The sequence below is a fragment of the Bactrocera tryoni genome, chromosome 2 (genome assembly GCF_016617805.1).
Source record: "Bactrocera tryoni isolate S06 chromosome 2, CSIRO_BtryS06_freeze2, whole genome shotgun sequence".
Lineage (NCBI taxonomy): Eukaryota > Metazoa > Arthropoda > Insecta > Diptera > Tephritidae > Bactrocera > Bactrocera tryoni.
The window spans coordinates 28,745,105-28,768,329 of record NC_052500.1 but is presented as its reverse complement, the minus strand read 5'-3'; the positions used below and the strand labels follow the sequence as shown (position 1 = coordinate 28,768,329).

Sequence of the window (23,225 nt, the reverse complement as noted above, 5' to 3'; positions counted from 1 at the left end):
TTTCATCTTTTCTTGACGTTATAGGGCGTAGCTCTCATCGTTCACATCTTCAGTTTTTCACATAATTTTGTTTCTCACATTCTCATACAGTCTCTATAGCAGGAATGGCAGGATTAATGAATTGAAGATCATTAATTAAGTTTTTTTTTCAAAAACCGATTTAATTGAATCGAATTTCCTGTTCTGATTAATCGAATCATTAATCGATTATTTAACACAGTCTTTTGGGAGGAGACAAATTTTTGTGGAGTTATGTGAAGTCGCTTGTCTACGCTCCGATAGCTGCAGAAAGTTGAATGATATTGGTATCTCTGCAAAACCAATACGGCTCTGTAAAGTGACTTTGCGCAATGCCAACGAGCCGTTCGATACCAAACGAGGTTTCAGATAAGGCGACACCCTATCGTGCGACTTCTTCAATCTACTCTTGGAGAAGATAATTAGAGCTGCAGAACAATCTTCTACACGAGTCTACAACTGCTGGCGTTCTCCGATTATATTGATACCGTTGGCTTCAACAACTGCGCCATTAGTTCTGCTTTCTCCTGGGCTCCTTTGTTGAAATGGGTCTGTTCACTAACGAGTCCCCCTGCGGGTAGGGGGGACCCCTCCGGGTTCGAGGGGAAACCGAATATACCCGCGGTAAGGCATGCCTGTCGTAAGAGGCGACTAAGATCCTGGTCACCAGTCTAGGGCTGTATGGAAGCTCAACTGGTCGTAGCTTCGGCTACAAGGTCATACCAAAGACTTTAACCTGGTACCACGGGGAGCAGTAGCCCCTGGAGTTCGCTACAGTCTGCTAATTGGGTTTGGCCCCTCGTGGTGGCTGTGGACTGACCTTGTCAGTCGAATGTGGAGTTGCATTGCAACCGGGTGCCGGACCCAAAGTACGGCAGAGGTTTTAGATGGGCCTCGAGCCCTACCAAAGTGGTTAGTGTGTCCATGCCACATTGCCAATTGGTACTGAAAATCGTTACCCAGTTTTCAGGGCGCTGATCGACGCATTGTATTGATCCGTTGTGCTTTTGAGCACTGTGGAGTTAAGCTGTCGACAGCAGGATCCCACGTAAAACACAATCAGACGTTGTTCACTAACGAGAGCAAGACGAAATGTCATCAAAAAAATCGCCGTACTCGCGACTTGGCTCCCACGTCACTGTTGCCAGTCATAACTTGGAAGTCGTATATAATTTCGTCCAACTTAGAACCAGCATTAACACTAACAATAATGTCAGCCTCGAAATCCAATAGACAGAGCACGCATGTAGCTTGTAAGAGTAGACAATTGAGAAGTAAAGTCCTCTCACGACGTACGAAGAGCAAACTCTAAAGTTACTCATCATCCGCGTCCTGCTTTATGGTGCACAGGAATGGACGATGACAATATCTGATGAGTTGATGTTACGAGCTTTTGGTAACGGCGACTACCGCAGTCGATGGATCCATGAGATATACGAAGCAAATTAAGAGATTTTTAAAAATAAAAAAATTTTAGAATAGGTGTATAACATTTTACTATAGCACAGCATTTGGAAAATGTCATTCAGTTTTCGAATGCATTGAAATGATTTTTTTAAGGTCGCCTTTCTAGCCGTAAACCAGGAAAATTACTGAACACTTGCGAGTGACACTTTCTTTTTTGCAGTGCAAATTCTATGAAAAACCTAATCGCAAAATCATGAATGGCATGCCAATTGCTAGACATGTACATACTGCATATGAACAAGATAGACAGGGCCCTTCACCAAAAGTGGGTGCACCTAAGTTGTCACTACTTATATTATAACACAGTCAAAGTAGAAACATTGTATTTTCATAGCTGTATGATTGGAGAAAAAATTTTATATTTTTTTGTACAAAAAATTTGAAAAGTATAAGTTCATTTTAGTAAATCATATGAATAAAAAAAAGTGTTTGAAACCGCCTTATCTTATTCGAGTTGAATAAGTTCAGTAAGTTGTAACAACCAATTTTCATTTCACTTAGTTACATAGTATTTCGGTCGAAATAGGTAGACAATAGATAATTACTCCAATAAGTAAGAAAATAAACATGGAAACAGATTAAAAAACGTTTTGTGAATGGTAGCATTGGAGTCCTTAGTAATAAACAGTTTGTTTCGAGCTGTCCTACCATGACAATTAGCTTTGAGTAGAATCTTTCTTATTCTTTCTGGATTGCATGACTTACCAAGCACTGTCTCAGCCTATTGGGTCAGGTCCGGCCAATTATAATTGGGATACTTTAGCTTTGCAGCTCAATCTTCTAGTTTTCAACCATTGCTTTATATTTTCGTAAAAGCAAAGACAAAATCATGTTTATGTTTGTTGAACTGTTCTTTGCAGTATAATGACTATCGAGATTACAAGATGAGTTTATATGCGTGTTCCAAGAGGTTACTATTTTAGCTTTTAATGCCGTCGTACTATTTATATAGTAAGTGTGGTGAAATTCATATGTGAATGGTATAGCCACTAAAACACTTCCTCTTTCCAACAAGGCAAGTCTGCTATTACATCAGTTTATACTCTCACTGATATCAGATTGACCTAAGATTTTGTTGACGGCATTAAGCTAATTGGCTCTCTTATCTCACTAATGTTCGAATGTTATACCATGTTCAGACCGACACTTAATCACACGACTTCGGCTGTTGAATGGATTATACCACTAATCTTAAAAATTTATCAAGATTTCGCCATACAAAAATGACAGTTCCAAATCACTTCATTGAAATGATTTGAAACTGATCCACGCTGTGCGACTCTGATTTTGCGCAATCTACTTGTCAGCACTGGAAATCTGTTACATTATCACAGCTGATTTAGACACTACAAAGGGAAAAAAATGTAAACAAACAAATTTTTTTTAAAGCAATGAATCTAATTTCATCTGAAAATCGACCTAACAAATGAAAAAATGCATCCATTATTTCTATTATATGGAAAATATTAAAAAAAGCCGTCTTTTTATTTCAAAATACTATATGACAATCTTTTCTTTTGATAAGTATTAAGCGATGTGAATTCTTGAATGACAATAACAGCTGTTTTTTTATCTTTCTAACGGCAGTGAGAACACTGTTGGGTTATGAAATGCTTAAATATAATCTAATCTTTTAAATTTTCGGTCTGAACATGGTATTAATGTTAACTGATAAACCTAAGGAAATAACGAAGAAAGTCAACAGCACACAAAAGCATTGGGTGAGAACTATCATAACTTTAAATAGTTGGGGGTAACGTTTACATAAACACTCCAACGGTGATTTCTATTTTTAAAACTGATAAGCAAATCACCTGTGCCAGATGTTAGCCAACTAATAAAGTTTTTTGCCAAGCATATGTACATATATAAGGAGACAAACACATTATTGGTGATTGAGCGGTCAATCGGTAGAAGTGATAACCAATCTGTAGATGCTTCAAATTTGCAGAAGGGGGAAAATTTTTTTGCACTTATGCATAGTTATCAGTGATAGGTACTTACTATATGTATATATCTAATCGCTCTTTTATCTTAAATGTGCACAGCTTAAACAGTGCACAATTAAATTAGTGGATTTGCTACTGTGACTTTAGTATTACGCTGGACGCGGTGTCACTCGGTTGGGTTGGGAACGTTTCTTACTTAAAAAAAATAAATGTGAGTTTTCAGCAAAGTCTTGGATAGTGTTTTGGTTTGAGGTTATTACGTTTTTACATAATATACTTCCGCTAATTGAATTATATGGCAGACCACGGATGAAGTATCGAGATACAAAAATGATTTCAAGTTTAAGATTTCTTAACATCAGAATCGTGCTTTGTAATGCAAGTGATCTAATAGAACTTAGAGCGCAAAACAGATTCCACCTTTTATTTTTCTAACAGATAATTCTCTCCCTTGGTGCTTTTAAAGATATCTGATATATAAACATAATAATCGCTTAAAGTGAAGCGCGAACTTCATAAATCTTTTAACATTACCTTTTTCCCTCATACATTCCTACAGTTCCTCTTTACCTAACACTACCCGAATCACTAACGACTACAAGAAGTACGCGTTGGAAATGCCAGAACAAAGTGAAAAGCTCAAAATTTTAGTCACACATCCATTAACTCCGCAGGCTGCTATTGACTTATTGTCGCGTGACTATGAGGTAATCTTTTGCCAAAGTGTGCCGCCGATACGTTCGGAGATTCTGGAGAAATGCAACGGTGTGCATGCTGTATTATGGGCCACGCATCTTCCCCTCGATAAAGGTATACTTGATGCCATAGGTCCACAGCTGAAAGTGGTCTCCACTAGATCGGGGGGCACTGATTTTGTGGACGTGGAAGAGTTTAAGCAACGCAAGATACTGCTGGGTCATACTCCTTGCGTTCAAAACGATGCAGTGGCAAATATGGCGGTTGGTTTATTGTTGGCAGCAGCGCGTCGTTTCCACGATGGACGTCAGAAGATCGAAACGTAAGTTTCAGCAATAACATAAATGTGTTTCCTTATAGTCTACTTATTCTTATTACAGCAACAATTGGGAGACCTACACTCTAAACTGGATGTTGGGTCAGGATCTGCGCGACTCGGTAGTGGGTTTTTATGGATTTGGTGGTATCGGCCAGGCGATCGCCAAGCGTCTATCCGGTTTTGACATCGACAGTGTCCTATACACCACTCGTCGTCGCGTGTCTGAGGAAATTGAGCAGAAGTACAATGCTAAGAAAGTAGATTTCGACACCATGCTTGCCCAGAGTGATTTCGTTATTATTGCTTCACCATTGACTAAGGAGACCGCTGGTGTTTTCAATGCCACTGCTTTTGGTAAAATGAAGAAAACCGTGCCGTGCTGGTGAATATTGCACGTGGAGGTTAGACGTGATGTGCTGCTTAGACGTTCGTGTTATGATTTAATGAAATATTTTTAGGTATTGTAAATCACCAAGATTTATATGAGGCCCTGAAAACAGATCAGATTTTCGCTGCCGGCCTGGATGCGATGACCCCAGAACCACTGCCCCCGAATGATCCCCTGTTGAGTTTGCCAAATGTTGGTGAGTTTTCTACACCTCGTTTCAAACAGTTTCATATCTATTTAATTATTAAGGTAGTTCAATAATACTTTTTAATGAAGCATTACTCACTTTCTAAAATATTTTTGAGAATCATATTCGTATTTGAAATATTCTATCTAAATGCGAAACATGTTCTACCCTATTAACGTCAATCAATTAAATGTTTTCCTCGCTTTTCTTCCTTTAGTGCTTATGCCTCATTTAGGTTCGGCTACCAAACGTACACGGGACGACATCGCAGTTCTTGCCGCCAAAAATATTTTGCACGGACTTACTGGTAAACCAATGCCGGCACCCGTATATTAAATATCCCCGCAACTTATATAGTTAGTAAATTAGACTTGAGAATTTATTGGAGTCATATCTGTATTACCTAGTTGTATATGTTGTTGAAATCAGAACAGAATAAAAGAATTATTTCTGGCTATTTTGTTCCGGACTATTTTTGTACTAATATATTCGACATAAATTTTTATTTATAAATGGTTTTAACCTCGAGGGTTCTTTCAGTGAATCCAGAGTACCATCTAACTGGACAGCAAAGTATCATCAGGGCTGTATTCACATTTTACATACCGGTCAGAAGTGTCGTGGGAAACAATGTAGCGTAGGTGACGGTTGCCAGAACCAAGCAACTTCCCTTCTGCTGACTTCTAGATAACAAAGTCATCGAGGTCAATGAGATAGTGGACTAGATTGGCAGTACAGCTGTTACACGAAAACGTTATCAGCATTGGAAACTCCATGCATTGATGATGAGTTGGACAGAAGCATGGCAAGGGAAATCAAAACTCGATGGCACGATCTACCTGGGTGCAAAACTGAAAACGTTGTGTATAAAGCGATAAATCGGAAATATGTATACAAAGTTCTTTCCGCTACTGGATATAAGGGGTATAGGAACATGATGGGAAGCTCACACTCATATGATGGGAAGCTCACACTCTGGAAGCGGCACACGCCTGCAGAATGACGTAGATCGAGAAGCCAGCCGGTAACAACGAAGCATTTCTTATCCTTCGTTGGCAAGGCTAAGGGGTAAGCATTTGCAGCTTCACGATAAGCGACATGAGGAAGAGACATCGTTAGTGAGGTCAAGGAATCTGTTGGCGCAAAGCAGGCATATAAAAGGATGACTACTCTGTTTGGACTTTGTAACGGAAAGGGTCAAAAGTGGATCATGCGTGACTCATTGGCCTACCAGTTTAACGTAACCCAACCTATTGGAACAACGGAACCTAACCTAATGAGATAGAAATCAAGGAAGCTGCGAAGTTTTCATGCAAGAGTGAATTTGCCATAAGAAGAGTCTAAAAACTATTGGACTAACCGGTAATATTATATCCAACAGATGCCATTTTATTAATACTAAAACTTTATTCGCTTATGTCATTCTCCTTCAATTGGAATGGCAAAAATACCGCGTCCCATTCATCACGTTGCAAAGCTTTTAAATACCGGCGCCGCTGCTCGATCACCTTATCCAACAATTCCGGTTCATGCTTCTGCGCCACCTCCAGAGCACGCTGCCAATTGTGCATGCGTAAGCAGAGCGCAACAGCTTCAGAGAATTTCTTGTTGTGCAATAAAATTGTCTCCGCTTCGATCAGACGGCCGAGCATTAGCGAGTTCTCCGCCATTTGTTCTGGGCTTGCAGAAGGTAACTCCTAAAAGCAGTGTTTTCGTAATTTTGAGCCGCAGCAATCAAAATCATTTAACTGTACCTTTATGTATTGCAAATAGCTGACTTTGTCGATCTGTAGTGCGGCCGAGTATGCCTCCTCGCTGATCTGCAGTTGATTCTTGCGCGTTGCGATGGCCGCCAGCGTCGCCCAGAGGTTGCCACTTTGTACCAGGCGGCAGATCTTTAACGCCTGTTGCCACTGCCCCTCCATCAGCGTGCGATGCAAAATTTCACAATAGATATTCACATTAATGGGCAGCAGCGCGCCGGCGCAGCGGAATGTTACGATGGCGTCCTCGAAGGACTCCAATGTGATGTTTTTACCGAATTCACTAAAATTTAAAATATTACTTTCCTTCTGGCCCCCAGTAACTTAAACTCACTCACGTGGCATCTATGGTGACCGTTGTTAACGCGATCAATGTTGGATCAGCGGCACCCTCGCCCGGACAATACCAAATGCTGTAGCAGGTATCGTGTACACCTACCAAAATATTCGACTCGCTACCCCACATAACGGTCGTCACTTGTGTGCCGATTTTGTAAATTTCTCCACTGTTATTTATGCGTCCGTTTATGCCGCGTTCGGCGTTGACATTCACACCAGCTACTGCGCCTAAACCACTGCCGCCGCCTACGCCACCGCTGCCAGCTCCGGCACTGCTATTCAAATTACGTGTCTCGGTGATGTACAATTCGCGATTATTATCGATTAGCACGACATATTGGTCATCAAGTGTGCCGGCGCGACATGCGGAGATCTCGGCAATCTGAGTTTTAGCGCGTATCGAATGTGGTTCATATTGCCGTGAAGCGCCTGGCACCAGATCGAAGATGTGAATCACTTCATAAGAAAATGAAATAGTAGTTACTGGAAAAAATTGCTAAATATATTTCTACTGCTCACCGGTGTTATCAGAGTTATCGCGTATTGCTAAAACATCTAGGCCGAGCGATATCGCGCGCCATGTCAGTAGTGGCACTTGTGCTTGTAAACCGGGGTAGCGTGGATTCAAATGCAAGCGTCCCGAATAAGTGTACACCCAAATCGATGTGGCGTCCAAGACCATGAAGAATCTAAAGCCAAAAAAGGTTTGACGTTAATACTCGAGTTCGTGATATACCAAAGTAGTTAAATCAACAAAAGAATGTAGAGTGCCTGAAAGCCAGACTGTCAGAGTGCCAGCGTATCAAAAAAAAGTATTGTTCTGCAAATATTTAAGGAAGAGCCAAGCGTACTCACTTCTTGCCCACTTCAATCACACGTACGTCTGTCCTGCCATCGATAATTATCGGCGTATTGATATATTTCTCATTATAAATATGCAATTGATTCGATGTGGCTACAATCAAGTGTCCATAACCCAAACCAAAATTAATGACGCGTTCGGGAAAGTCTAAAACATCGCTGCTACTATTCGTGATATCCTGTAGAACAATAGTTTTGCGACCCGTGGTTGTCGCCTTCAGATTGCGTGAGATCAATTGGCGTTCAACGATATAACCAACCACGAGATTACCAGTCGAAGTGCCACAAGCCACTTGTGTGCCATCCGATGACCAAGACATCGCGTAGAAGGAACCGACAGCGGGCTCACTGAAACGACTGCTGCTATAAGACCACTGGATGAGTAGAAGAGATACAGAAGAAGGCAAATGAAATGAAAATATCTGGATAACGACAATGTGCGTTCTTATAAATATTTAGACGTAGAAGATGGCTTCATTAACAGGCGACCAGATTGTGCAGTGGAATGTATTGAGATACCACTCCAAAACAGCCGAATTTAACACGCCGTTCAAATGGTACTACTTACCCCAGCGCTGGAGCACAGTTTCAGCATATTAAACGATCCCACCAGAAGTACATCCTTCTCAGAATTGAAGCAAACTGAAGTAATAGCATATTCTTCCGTGGAGCTTGTGAACAAATTAGCGCCTTGTGCGTCCCAAATCTTGAAGCGAAAGTCTTCACCACCTGAGGCGATTATATTCGAATGCGTGGACCAGCTTAGGGATAAAACGAGACCATCATGAGCACGCCACTGTAAACATATTACTGATAAGTACTTCTACGCATATTTAACCCCATATTTTACTATATTTTTTACTAGCTGCACTTACCCTTGTTAACTTGCTATTCGCTGCCAGCGGTTTGATAGACATATAGCAGCCCTGACTGAAAACGATCGAAGTAGAATTGGGCGCCCAACGTGCACAGCTAATAGCCTCATCGCTCTGTATGACAGTGGAGCGCAGCATGCCGGAGCGTGACCATATCTTGATAACGCCATCCTCGCCGGCTACAAATTTATATTATATTAAGAAGGAAATATCGCTACAAAATGAGGGACTCAAGAGAAAAAGCGTACCTGTGAGTAGCCCTGCGCCATCCGGGCTCCAACGCCCAGTGCTTATCGCTGCGCTGTGCGCTGAAATATTCCGCTCGACGCGCGCGCTTTTGTTCAGTATGATGAAGCGGCCGTCATTGCTGCAGATGAGTAGCGTATCACTGCCCTTGCCGCCACCGCTGCTGCGTCCACCCAGCAGGAGCCAATGCAAGTCGGTGGGTATGAAGTCATCCGGCAGTTTGGCGACCTCCACTGAATCGCGCGTGACGGCGCTCCATTTGTAGATCTGATGATCATCACTGTTTCAGCACAAGAAGACAGGTAGAGGAAAAATTATTCGAGTAACAACAACTACAGCTTGATTTCAATTACTACCTAATCGACTCTATTTATTTAGGAAATGTTTTACATTCAATTGCAACCAATGTCAAATACCAATTCAGTCATTACAACCAATTTGTAGCAATATCATGTCGCTCCTACCTGACAAAGTAGATTTCTTCATTGCTGCTCCAGTCCACACTGCTCAACGGTATAATATTCGGCTTTTCATTATTTTCCTTCTCTTTGTGTCCACTCGTGGTTCTTTGCGTTGCCGAGTTTCGTAATCGAAAATCCACATTATTACTAACCGATGTTCGCTTGCAAATTTCAGTTTTTAAGCGCATCTTGGAAAATGTACCGTGAACTTCATCAAAACTTTTCACACACTAATTTTTTTCGAGCAGTTGATTTGTTTGGTCAGTGACGTTGCCATAGCGACTCTATTACAATTTTAAGGGAAGCAACCCCTGTTAGTTAGTACGAGTACCTGCCACCTGTTGCCTCATTCAACTATGGTAAATATTGTACCGGTACGTCAATTTGTCAGCACAGTGGGTATATGTTTATGGTAAATATTTGTGAATTATAAATTCAACGAAGTGTTGACCCCTATAAAAAGACCACATAGAGATTTTATTAATATTTAAGCTGTTAGCTGATCAGGGATCAAGTTTAAGGCAAACTTTGAAACCCCGCTTTTTATTGGAAAATAAAATTCGTAGGACTTGGAGAGAACTAACAGAGACCAAGAAAAGAGTTTAAATATCTCAAAGCATTATAGCTGAATGCACCAAACACATTGAAGACAAATTTTTATAGCATCTTCTTGAACGTTAGATGATCATCTTCCAATTCGTTAAGTTTTAAATTGAAAATTATTAAAAGTGCGAATATTCATTAAAGAATCACGTCAGAAGAATAAAAAAATTTTTAGTAAAAATTCATAGAAATCGGCGTAAAATCCAGCCTGCTTCTTATATTTTACACTTTTGAGATCAATCTGATTTTTTCACTTCGCAGTAAAAATCGGATCACCTTTTTGCAGTTCTTGGCATATCTAGAAATCATCGAATTTGGATCTTATATAAGTATTTATATTTCGGGATTTGGCAACCCTAGAGTTACAATCTAGAAACTCACAACTTTATCGTAAAGTTTAGCATTTTTGATGTTATGCATACTCAGGATTTCAGAACATTCGACTGCTATTTGTATTGCTTACAGTCACTTGAAATATGCATCTCGGCCAAAAAATATAATTAAAACGCGAGCTCTTGATGGAACTTCATCGCCAAAAATTGATTTAAGTTCATTGATGCACTGTTGCTGAGATAATCCATGCTGAAAGTTGGCGATGAAGTTCCTTCAAGAGCCAATGTTTTTAGATATTATGATGAATTCAATTGAGATCGTAGTTCACTCAAAGGCGGATTTCGTGAAGATCGTACAAAATCAGTTGTTGTTCCGGAAACTATTGATCTTGTACGCAAACTGATACTGCAAGATCGCCATATGATCCATCGTGAGATAGAGACAACTATAGGCATTAGTAGGATCAGCATACATTCAATACTGCATGGACACACTATAATAAAATTCTTTACGTGGGATGCACACACAATTTGTCAATCGCTCAAAAAAGGCCCGTGTCGATTGCTAGAGAGATATGTTAAAAAATACGAGAGTGGTGCTTTGAAACACTCTTTGAAATCGTGCGAGATAATTAGATGTGGATTTACGGCCCAGCAAATGGTTGCCTGTTTTTTGGTACAACGGGACATGTCGCCACCATACTGGAACAAAGCAGGACAGTAAATTCTAAATGGTACGCAATCATTTGTTTGCCAGGTGTCTTTCAAAAAATCTATCATCGAAACTCTCAAACCTAAACTCCCACACATCGACTGACAAAACTGAATTTTTGTTTACTCAAAACATAAATTTGATGAGTAATCTAACATTGGTATAGCCCTGTCTTGAGATCGAGTGACTTCTTTTTATTTCCGTACGTAAAATGTGAACTAATGGTCTTCACATCTGCGTCGATAGATTTTAATGGAGAATATTTTGAAAAACAATAAAGCGATTTTGGATTATTGAAATTTGCTTTCACGTCACTGTTGACAGTGATAATTTTGAAGTTGTAGATAATTTCGTCTATTTAGGAACCAGTATTAACACCACCAACAATGTCAGCCTGGAAATCCAACGCAGGATTGCTCTTGCCAACAGGTGCTACTTCGGACAGAGTAGGCAATTGAAAAGTAAAGTCCTCTCTCGACGAACAAAAGCCAAACTCTATAAGTCGCTCATAATTCTCATCCTGCTATATGGTGCAGAGGCTTAGACGATAACAGCAACCGATGAGTCGACGTTACGAGTCTACGAGAAAAAGATTCTGCGAAAGATTCATGGTCCTTTGCGCATTGGCCACAGCGAATATCGCATTCGATGGAAAGATGAGCTGTACGAGACATAGGACGACATTGACATAGTTCAGCGAATTAAAAGACAGCTAGGTCATGTTGTCCGGATGGACGAAAACACTCCAGCTCTGAAAGTATTCGACGCAGTACCCGCCGGGGGAAGCAGAGGAAGAGGAAGACCTCCACTCCGTTGGAAGGACCAATTGGAGAAGGACCTGACTTCGCTTGGAATATCCAATAGCGAAAAAAAGAAACGACTGGAGCGCTGTTGTTAACCCGGTTATAATCGCGTAAGCGGTGTCTACGCCAATTACGAGTAAGAAGAAGATATAGCACATTTTAATGACAAAAATGCGTGGGATCGGTCTACGAAAAATAAAAATTTTGGTTGGTCTAGGAGATTTTATACCGTAGGTGGTATTATCAGTCAATGTGCGAGTTGCTTTAGTAAACTTGCTTTCGTCCAATTACTTTTTTGGAGTACATTTGGCCGAAAAATATACATACTAACCTCATTAATGAAGTGTTTGTTTACAATTTCTATGAAAGAATGACAATTTGTTTTGGTAATGACTTTGCAATCTTGTCTCTATCGTTCTTAGCTGTCATAAAATACACAAAATATAAAGAAAAACTAACTAAACTAACTAACAAAAATGATATGGCTAAGCAATAACAAAAGTAATTGTATTAATAATCACTGTCATTACAATTACAATCGTCTTTATTTTACAAAGAAATAAATTGTCCATTTGTCTATTTGAATATCGGCATAATTATATAATGAGTGTATAAGTCTCTTGCTGCAAGTAAGCATAATAATTTCCATGCTATAAGAATTCAGTGAAAGAGCCCACGTGGCAAGTCCTTTGGAGATTTTATCTCAAGATAGGCACTGTCCCTATCTGATTAACAAGTACCAATTATATAAACCATAATTACTACGATTTCAGTCCTTACATAAGAAGTAAGGCCCTACGGGACTGCCGCTAAACATTACATCGCTGGACCAGCTTAACCTATTGGCTCATGTCATCGCTATTCGAGGCTCTAGCTTCAATGCTTCTTTGTTTTTCGGCCCTTCTCAGCACTTGCAATATCAGAGTTGTCGTCCCCTCCATGGTATATCATATAATTGTCTCGTTTGCAGTGTATAAGGTATTATCAGGTGTTATTCGATCCGCCATTTCCATTTTCAGATTCTACCGCTCTGTTGCAAAGCTTGGCGTATCCGATAATTTTTACCTCGTTAGGCATTCCTTCATAAAAGGCATTCCATTAGGGTTCCAATACGGCACCTTGTGGCACAACACCAGTGGTGCCACTTTTGGTCCCTCATCCAAATTGGTCTGTATGATGCTCCGCAGGTAGGTTGGTATTTTTTCGCCTTAATGCATGCAGTATGTGGGGCCAGTAAGCCGAATTAAATATGTTTTTCACATCGAACGTAATGGATGCGTAATATTATTTGTTGACGTACATCGCTCCTTGTATGGCATTTTCTGCAATACCTGTGAGCTTCTTGATTGTGTCAACGGCGATTATAACTTGGTTTTCTCCTGGTTTGTTTGCCACCTGTAATAGCACTAGGCGTTGCATCTTCCATATCTTGCGGAGAATCCCTTCTCGTAGACATCATGTGAATAGCTCCATAAATGGTTTTTCGTTACACTTCATTACGAGGTTCAGGGCCCTGTTTATCGGGACCTGGTGCTTTTGGAATTACCGTCCTTGAGTTAGCTAATACATGATTCTAGAAATTTCCCGGCATAGGCAATCATCTGGCTGTCAGTTTACTTAAGGTCTTCTAATACATCAATGACAACTTGTGCCAGATAACAAGAGAAGTGACATTGTGGGTCGTAACAGGAAACATTATTCAAAACTTGAAACAGACTTGACAATTCTTGGCCTGTTCAAAATCCGAATCAAGATACAAATGTAAGATTGGTCGTTAGATTGATAGTAAAGTTGGTATAGCCCAAAAGTATGTTTCCCAAATGCTTTTGGCTCAATATAGATACGGATACCAAAGGGGAAAATAAGCATAACACCAACCACGCAAGAATAAGCCCATCGACTGTAGGTCACATTTGTGATTTCTATAACGATTGGAAAATGAGTGAGAACATTAACAAGCCATAATTTATTTGTTCTTAAATGGAAAATGATATTAAGTCACTGACTAAGTATTTTTTGTTGATATTTCTAGTTAGCTGCACTATAAAAGCTTTGTAAGAAGGGAAGACTTATCTGCACACAATTGTGTATGGAAATTCACTGATAATGGGCGTTGTCTTCGAACAGTGTGCCCAGGCATATGTGTCTCCTAAAACACACGAAATTGCTGTGATATACATAGAGCTGTACATATGTATATGCAAACATACATGTATATGAGTATTTGTATAATATATACTTGTATGCTTTGAATATTTCAGGTGCATTAGAATAATGGTTACGGAAATGACTACACAAGTCTGGACAGACATGCTTTCGCTTCCTAATATGCTTTCCATGTATGACCTAAAAACCATTAAAGGTGCAGTGCCTTTCCATTTCTTGGGGCAGTGGCAATATTGAACGCATGAGCGTTGGGGTGGTCATTAATGGCTAATTTGGTGTCTATTGTAAACGATTTACTTTACTTTTACCAAGCCTTAAATGCTTCCAAGTAGTTTCCTTTCCTTTTTATCGTTTGTGCAGTCAATGAACTTTAATCGCTGCTATTTAATTTGCTTGCTTATTGACAAAATTAATAGTATGTAGGTAAATACTTATATTTACAGGGTGTTTCAAAGGCGTTGATGCATGTTGTTACGATTTACCAATTGCCTTTAATACATACATATAAGACTTGTTCTTTATCGACCAGTTTGTATAACAGCTACGCAAATGCTATAGTGGTCCGGTCCGAACATCTTCTTAAAGAGAAAAGGTCATGCGCATAATTTAAGATCGATATCTCAAAAACTGAGGGACTAACTCGTGCATATACAGACAGAGGTACGGAAATACATACGGATATGGCTAAATTGACTGAGCTCGTTATGCTGATTCCTTAAAGAGTCTCTGATGTTGCATATAGGGTCTACCAAACAATGTGACAACCTTACCCCTGTTTATTGTATAAAAAGTTGACTTGGAAAAATTCACAATAATTATCTTTTATTCCTTATAATTGTTTAAATAACAATTAAATAAAAGATACAGGAAGTGATAATATTTAATACAGACCGAATTATCACCTGTTGGCAAGAGTTCTTCTGCTTTGAATTTCGAGACCTTGCTGGTTCCAAGATATACGAAATTATCTAAAGCCACACTGGTAAGGTCTAATCAGGCCGATGGCGATGCCAAGGAGGCTTATCACACGGTAGTTGGCGCAGATTGTCGGGTCTCCCTTTAAGCACACTTAAATTCCAATAGTCGGACATGCTTTCCCTGTATTCTACAAAGAAGCTGATGCAATCGGCCGGCAATCCATCGGCCCCGCCGATTTGTTGTTTTTCAAACGGGTAATTGCTCTTCGACGAAAGTGAAACTATAAAAATGTATATTATAGGCATTGCATGTCTATGCAACCCTGTATGTGGCGTTGAAATAAATTCCTTTTTGTTGATTTATCTGTAATGCATAGCCATTTTTTATTTGCTCCTCGAAGATGGATGATACGTTCTTTTATTACCATTTGACAAATTCAGCACTTCGCATGTCAAAGTTGATGGTAATTAAGGTGCACGGAAGGTGCAATTTAGCGTGTCCCACATACTCACACCCTTCAGGAAATCTAATAATAACACGAAAAGTGCGGGAGAATTTGATTTTGTGTTGACCAAAATGAAAGTGATTTGATTAATAGTAGTAAATAATGGCTTTCTGGGATTAAGTAAGAAAATTGAATCGCACTTAACTAATGTTAAGGTAAATAAAGGCTAATAAGGCAAAATGGTCGGCAGCTTCAAATAAAACTGTTTTGGGAATAATAAACTCTTTTGAGAACACAAAAAATGCGTTAAACTTTTAAAAGATATTTATTTGAAATTAGTGTCCAAAGGCGCATCAAAACGAAAAATTTTCATTCATGAGGAAATATAATTCTTTAACTACATCCTTCTCGAGAATAAGTTTCCACGTGAGCTTCCTGTGCAGAATGAGTTCTAGATATATTTTTCTGTGAGCAGACTTTCTCCTATCGGGAGTATAGGCGCTTCCTAGGAAGTAAAACCAGTTCTGTGTTACTAGTATTAATGGCTCACTTTCAGCCGCTCGGTTGGCCACCATGTTGAGGGACCCTTGAGTTTGCTCATATATGGTATTTAGAAATTTTCCCTTAACCATAAGTGGTACGTTATTGGCAAATGCACTCATTCGGCAGCCAGTTTCCTTAAGATTTACTAGACCCTCCTGATCTAGAAAACTAGGGAAGTAACAAGAGAACGCCGGCAATGTGTATCGTTAAACAAAAAATATTATTATTCAAGACTGCTTTGTGACTTTTTGATATTTTTTTTTGGGGCACGATTGATTTTTTCTTTCAAATTTGGGAGATTTCAATGACTATTTTCCTGAGTCTGAGATACAACCAAATCGTTGGAAACAAGATTCGGCCAAGACCTTAGATAGGAAAGCAAGTTCTGTTTTCTACAGAGGAATCTTCAATGTTTCAGCTCCCCGTTCTGCAATTTGGTGCAAAGACGTGAACGATGACAATTTCTGATCCATTAAGAATGGATGAAAACACTCCAGCTCTGAAAGTATTCGACGCAGGACACGCTGGGAGAAGCAGAGGAAAAGGAAGACCTCCACTCCGTTGGAAAAACTAGGCGGAGAAGGACCTGGTTACACTTGAAATCTTTAATAGGCGCCAAACAAGCGACTGGCGCGCTGTTGTAAACCCGGCTATATTCGCTTAAGCAGTGTCTTGCCCAATAAAGAAGAAAGAAGAAGAAGAAAGTCGAAAGGTATTATCCTGATAATTTCGTATGGGAGTATTTTGACAGTATTTTGAGTGAAAGTTCATGCTTTTGGGTTATCAACTCTTCGAGGTATATCTAAATATTTCTGTGGGGTTTACAGATGGGATGATTTACGTCCTGAATGCTTAATAAGTTTATGCCAAAGAAATTATATTTTTTTAAGTTTTCCGGTTATGACATACATAAATAATTGGTGTACACTATGCTCGCTTCATTGTGAAACTTGTGCCAATATGTGATCACACAAACACGTATTGGTGTAAGTATGTAGATGTATCCATATTCAGCTGTATATACAAATTCCTTGTGTAGCGGGTCAAAATTCGCTAAAATACTTTGACTTTGCCTATCTACAAAAGATATAATAATATCCTTGTACAGCTGCACTATTGACGAAATTGGTTGGGGTCAACTTGAGTTAGAAGTTGTATGAAATAAAAAGTGTATTTGATGACATTGGTGTATTTGAATATTATTCACCATCATTTATATAAGTATGTTTTATATAAATGAAATTGAAGTGTAAAAAGAAAGCTCATATACAGTAACCGCATTCGATTGTGCTTCATCTTGCCATAGATTCTGTTACAAAGTTTAAAATGCATGCAACGATGACTGATTCGCTGAAAAAGTGCTTTTATTTTTAATTATAAATTTTATAACATATCTACGCATATATAAGTAATATGGAGTTAATATGTAGTAATTAGAATTTTCAAAAAATCAATTTTTCTATATTACAATTAATTAAATTTTCATTTTTATAACGGCTTGAAATTGTAACAAAATTTATGGCAGGATTAAGTAGTTACGGTTACAGTAAAATAATAACATCGATGTCAATAACTATTTCTTACCAATTTAATACCAATTTGACAACCTATATGGTGAAATAGTATACTGTTTGGTACAAAATAACGAAATGTCAAAACTAAGGAACTCCAATATATCAAAGGAACTTTTCAGTTTTATTCTTACTTACTTACTTACTTTCCACCTTTTCGACTGTGCTCATCATAATGGATCAAATATCATACCTTTAAGATGGTAAAAAATACGAGGGCTGCTACATATGTATATTCTGGCGTAGGGCAACACTAAGTGTTGCCAGGTGCAATCTGACATTTCCATTGGAAAGTTTGACTTTTTTTAGCAGAACATCACTCAGAACGTTTTGTCATTTAATCGTGAATTGTTTTATTTACAGGGAATTAAAAAATTCATCTCGGCCAAAAAATGGTATTAACTCGTGAACATTTTCGTGCGATCATTTTTCACAACTTTCGACGTGGATTATCACGACAAGAGTGCATCGATGAACTAAAATCTTTGTATGGCTATGAAGCACCATCCTATAGCACTTTGGAAAACTGGTACAACGAATTCAATCGTGGCCGACGCTCGCTCAAAGACGAATTCCGTGAAGGTCGTCCAAAAGCAGCCGTTGTGCCAGAAAACATCGATGCCGTACGTGAACTGATAATGCAAGACCGTCATGTAACATACCTTCAGATAGAGGCATGCCTATGCATTTCTCCCACCAGCATACATTCGATATTGCATGAACACCTGGCCGTAAAAAAGGTTTGTTCTCGTTGGATCCCGCACAATTTGTCAATCGCTCAAAAAAAGGCTCGTGTGGATTGGTGTAAAGAAATGCTGAAAAAATACGATCGCGGTGCTTCAAAAGACGTTTATAAGACCGTCACAGGTGACGAATCATGGATCTATGCGCATGAGCCCGAAACAAAACAGCAATCGACAAAAAAAAAAATAAAAACAAAAAAAGAACAAAAAAAAAAACATTTTCGTTGATAAATATGCCTATTTACATTATTAGACCAAAAATATATATAGCAACCTACGTATGGTATTGACACCACAACTTATATAGTTCCTAAAACAGTCAAAGACACATATAGAACCCCTAAATCTATATTTTACTTACTGATATAACAAAAAACATAAAATAAGCTTTAAGCGTATTTTCATAAACACTCCAAAAATATTTTACATTTTATGAAATATAAATTTCAAACAAAAACTCGAAGAGATAAGATAAAAGTCGTTTGTATGCAAGATATATTTTCAGTAAGTATATCTATACGAGAAGAAGAAGATATCTATACGAGTATTAGAGAATGAAATGATATGCTCCTAGTTGTCTTAATTGAAGCAGGCAGCCGGAGAATTACATGACTGAATAATCGGTTGTATGGAAGATGTAGCCGATTATGACAAATTATCTATAGATTGACAAAATGTGACTATTTACTAAATTTCATTCGGATATCTCAAAAAGCGACGAAGCAATTTTAGAATCCCTAAAAATTGAACTTCACCTTAAAAATCGCTGGCTCGAAACCGATTTTAGACCCGTAGTCTCTTTGGCAAAGTTGCTCAGAATGATCCATAGAAGATATTCCGCATACGCGATTTTATAAAAAACAAAGTAAGGAAGGGATAAGCGCTATACTCTTGCAACTTACCAGGATCAAAGCCAGGAAAATGCCGTCAGCTGCATGTGGTTTTTAAGTTATATGAGGTCTAAGACAATCTAGTATCTAGGTACTTAAACCACGAACCAAAACTGTTCGATTTGGGCAATTATTGATCAAAAAGGGACCTACTTTAATCGCACTATTCGTACAAAGTTTTTGCGATGCTTTACTACATTTGCATTCTGGAAAGTGAAAGTGATGGAATTTCAAATTCACATTCCGATTTCACACGTTTTCACACAGGAATACAACAAAAATGTCCAGATAATATCATGTACGAACAATGGCCGATATCGGTTGAGTAAGTGCTGACATATGGCTTTTCACCGAAACGTGGGCGGTACCAGGATCAACATCCATTTTTGAGCCCGACTCCTACTATCATCCTACTATGTTCTCTTATCATCCCAGGTGCAAAATTCAATATCTCTCGCGTACTTATTTATTGATTTATCACGCTTTTAGTAGTTTGAACGGAACGGTTATATGGGGAGCAGGCGGGGTTATCACCTAATTTCATTCATTATAGTTTTATATCTTAATTTAGTGCTTTGTTGTGACTCCTTATAGATTAGTCGTTTGATGACGTTTTCCTGGTAGCGGCAGTCGCCCGATTAAGCCCATCTGGTCCTCACTTGTTTACCAGGGAACAAGTGTATCAAGTTCCATTACTCAAGTAACGGACAGATTTTAACTCGTCTCATCATTTATATAGATATAACCTTTTATCTAACTCGATTTAGGTGATACAAAAAAACATTAGGTGAACAAAACTAACTTACTCTGTAGCATCATGTTGCAAGAGTATAAAAATCGACGCATTTTGAAAACGTTACTAAAATGAACAAGCAAGATTGTCGGAACTCGGAGTTGCATACAAAAATACATGTATGCTATACTCGTATGTAGACCAGCATGCGTGTTCAAGCCGATATGTCCCTGAATATTACAAACAATGATGTCGGAAAATGTCTGCTGACAATGGCAATGACGAGGCAGCTGGGTCTCTATCAAATGTTTATACTTGTTTTTATTAACATTGTATGTATATACATATGTAGAAACATATTTACATGCAGTCTATTCGTATAAGTTCCCCCGCCATTATCAACCACAAGACCAATAGATCCATAAGAGTTGCGGATATTTGTAGGAAGAGTGCATCATTCAAGAACAATAACCATGAATTATTAATGTAGAATTCAGCTATAAAATATGACGATATAAAGAGTTTTGTAATGGCCTACACTAGTTTACAGTCATTTCGCGACTGTAATGTTAGAGGCTGCTTCTTGCTAATTTTGGGTTGCTACAACCGAAAATGATAGTCAAAATTTCATAACACATATGATTTTTTGTGTTGTTGTCAAGGGGACTAGGGCTTAAACCAGCACCATATCCTGAAATGACAAAAACGCCTGTATGTGTTGGAAAATTGTTGAACTCAAACTCGTAATCGGAACACCTTCAGTACTCCACAGACCGCTTAGCACATCAGTCGCAACTGTTTCTTTCAGATTGTTGAGTAGTGCTGTTATTATCAATACGGATATACGGAACATATACAATTTTTACGACAAGGAATGACAAAAATAATATGTACAATCTTCTGAAACAGCTTAAGAGATGGATGGAGAGTCCCAAGTCATACTATGTAGATGACGATTCGCTTGGATCCTGCTCAGATCATTAGATTTCGGCTCCCACTGCATTAGCCATACTTGATCCGTCTGTAAAGATGTTGTAAGTTCCGCTGTCGTGTCGCGTTCTCCTGTGCCATCCTCTCTCTATAGTTTAGGTAGATTGAAAGTTTGTATAATTTTCATGAAAGGTAAACACTGGACCGAAGTTTAAAAAGAGACGTGAATTACGCTGCAGTTGGCCATTGATTCGTGATCTAATATTTGAATGGCGTCAGTTTTTATATTTTGAGAAAACATAGGAGCCACATGTTTTACTCACGTGTCCAACCAACGGTCATCCGAGTGGACTGAGCGTAATGAATTGCGTTAAAGTAAAGGCTGACATCACTGCCGTCCAAGAAATGCGATGGACGGTATGAGGACTGAGGCGTTTTAAGACCGGAGCATACTCTTGTAGAACTCCCAGAGGTGGTCTAGTGGTTGATGCCCAGAGAATGCTAAAATTGTGCAGGAAACACTTCTCCAGCCTTTTGAAGGGCAGTGAAAGCATAACGTAAGGAGATGGCGAACCCGATTCCCCATTCGATGACGATGAAGCAGGCGTTCCATTGCCCGACAATGATGAAGTTTGAATATCAACTACTCGATGGATTGCCGGGCGAGCTATGCAACACAGCGGCGAAGAACTCATAAAGAGCATGCATCAGCTCCTTTGTAGAATATGATCAGACGAAAGCATGCCCAACGATTGGAAAGTGTGCTCTGCCCAATCCATAAAAAGGGAGATCTCAAAATCCTGGCCAACTACAGTGGGATAAGTCTCCTAAACATCGAATATAAGGTTCTATCGAGCGTATTGTGTAAACGATTAAAACCCACCGTCAACAAATTGATTGGACCTTATCAGTGTGGCTTTAGACCCGGAAAATCAAAAACTAACCATATATGAAAAATGCGCCAAATCTTGGAAAAGACCCGTGAAAAGAGGATCGACATACACCACCTCTTCGTCGATTTCGCGACAAGGCTCCCACGTCACTGTTGACAGTCATAATTTCGAAGTCGTAGATAATTTCGTCTATCTTGGAACCAGTATTAACAGTAACAATAATGTCAGCCTCGAAATCCAACGCAGAAATACTCTTGCCAACAGGTGCAACTTCGGACTGAGTAGGCAATTGTGAAGTAAAGTCTTCTCTCGACGAATGAAAACAAAGCTCTATAAGTCACTCATTATTCCATGCATGGACGATGACAACATCTGACAAGTTCTGCGGAAGATATATGGTCTTTTGCGCATTGGCCACATCGAATACCGCATTCGATTGAAATGAAATATACGACGACATTGACGTATGTAGTTCACCGAATTAAGAGACAGCGGCTACGCTGAGCTTTCCAGCTCCAGGTGGAGATGGACCTGGCTTCGCTTGCAATCTCCAATTGGCGCCATATAGCAAAAAGGAGAAATGACTGGCGCGCCGCTTTAATCTCGGCTGTAACCGCGTAAGCTTAGGTGGTTTGGCTTAGGTAGTTTGTCTTTTAACTTATATAAGAGGAATCAAGAAAAACTTCAGAACAGTATTTACAATTTTCCATGACTCTATAACTGATGTATTCTACTTTTTGACAGTGCTCAATTGTGCTCTGACGCTTTCTGAAGCCAAACTGGTGATTCGAGATTAGTTTTTTTCTTCCAGCAGAGACGAAAGTCTTCACAAAACTTTTCTTTCAAAATAATTATTAAAAAAAATTTAAAATAAGTTCCATCGGTAGATATGAATTGACCAGATGCTGAGGTTTACCAGGCTTCGGAATGAAAATTATCGCAGCACATTTCCAGTGCGAAGGAAAATTACTCATTATGTTTCCTGGGAGCGTCTTAATTCTGTCATAACTCGATGATCCTTTATTTGTCATCCTCAAAATTTGCTAACTTCTGCAATGTGGAGACCGTCACAAAGCTTGTTAGGAGCGAAGGGGCGTGACAAATCTGCGACTTTTTCTTTGTTAATTATTGGTTGGCATCTGGATATCCGCTTTTTCTTTTGTCTAGTTGCATTCCAAAGAATATTCTCTGAATCTCCTAATTTGGCAGCAACCAAAGACGCTGCTAGAGATTTGAGACTTGAAGATAATCTCGTTGAGGTCCGGATGGATTTCTGTGACAAGAAGAGAATGTTAACTGAAAAGAAACTTGGCGGCAATAAAGAGTGATAAAAGAAGGTTCGAAAACTTCGAAGAACGCTATGACCGTTATAAA

The 23,225-nt window shown here is 39.1% G+C and overlaps 1 protein-coding gene and 1 pseudogene across 1 annotated transcript; one reads left to right on the top strand and one right to left on the bottom strand.

The window, feature by feature from the left end:
- Window positions 1-3,395: 3,395 nt before the first annotated feature.
- LOC120767815 lies at window positions 3,396-5,493 on the top strand (annotated as a pseudogene).
- An 899-nt stretch (window positions 5,494-6,392) lies between these two features.
- On the bottom strand, window positions 6,393-9,807 carry LOC120768183 (intraflagellar transport protein 80 homolog). Its single transcript, XM_040094751.1, has 9 exons — window positions 9,573-9,807; window positions 9,111-9,388; window positions 8,863-9,041; window positions 8,556-8,783; window positions 7,982-8,361; window positions 7,646-7,815; window positions 7,126-7,582; window positions 6,779-7,070; window positions 6,393-6,721 (listed from the first exon to the last, which is right to left on the bottom strand). Exons 1-9 carry the CDS (start codon window positions 9,755-9,757, stop codon window positions 6,431-6,433), a joined length of 2,460 nt encoding a protein of 819 aa, XP_039950685.1. The 5' UTR covers window positions 9,758-9,807; the 3' UTR covers window positions 6,393-6,430.
- Between the last annotated feature and the right edge of the window lie 13,418 nt (window positions 9,808-23,225).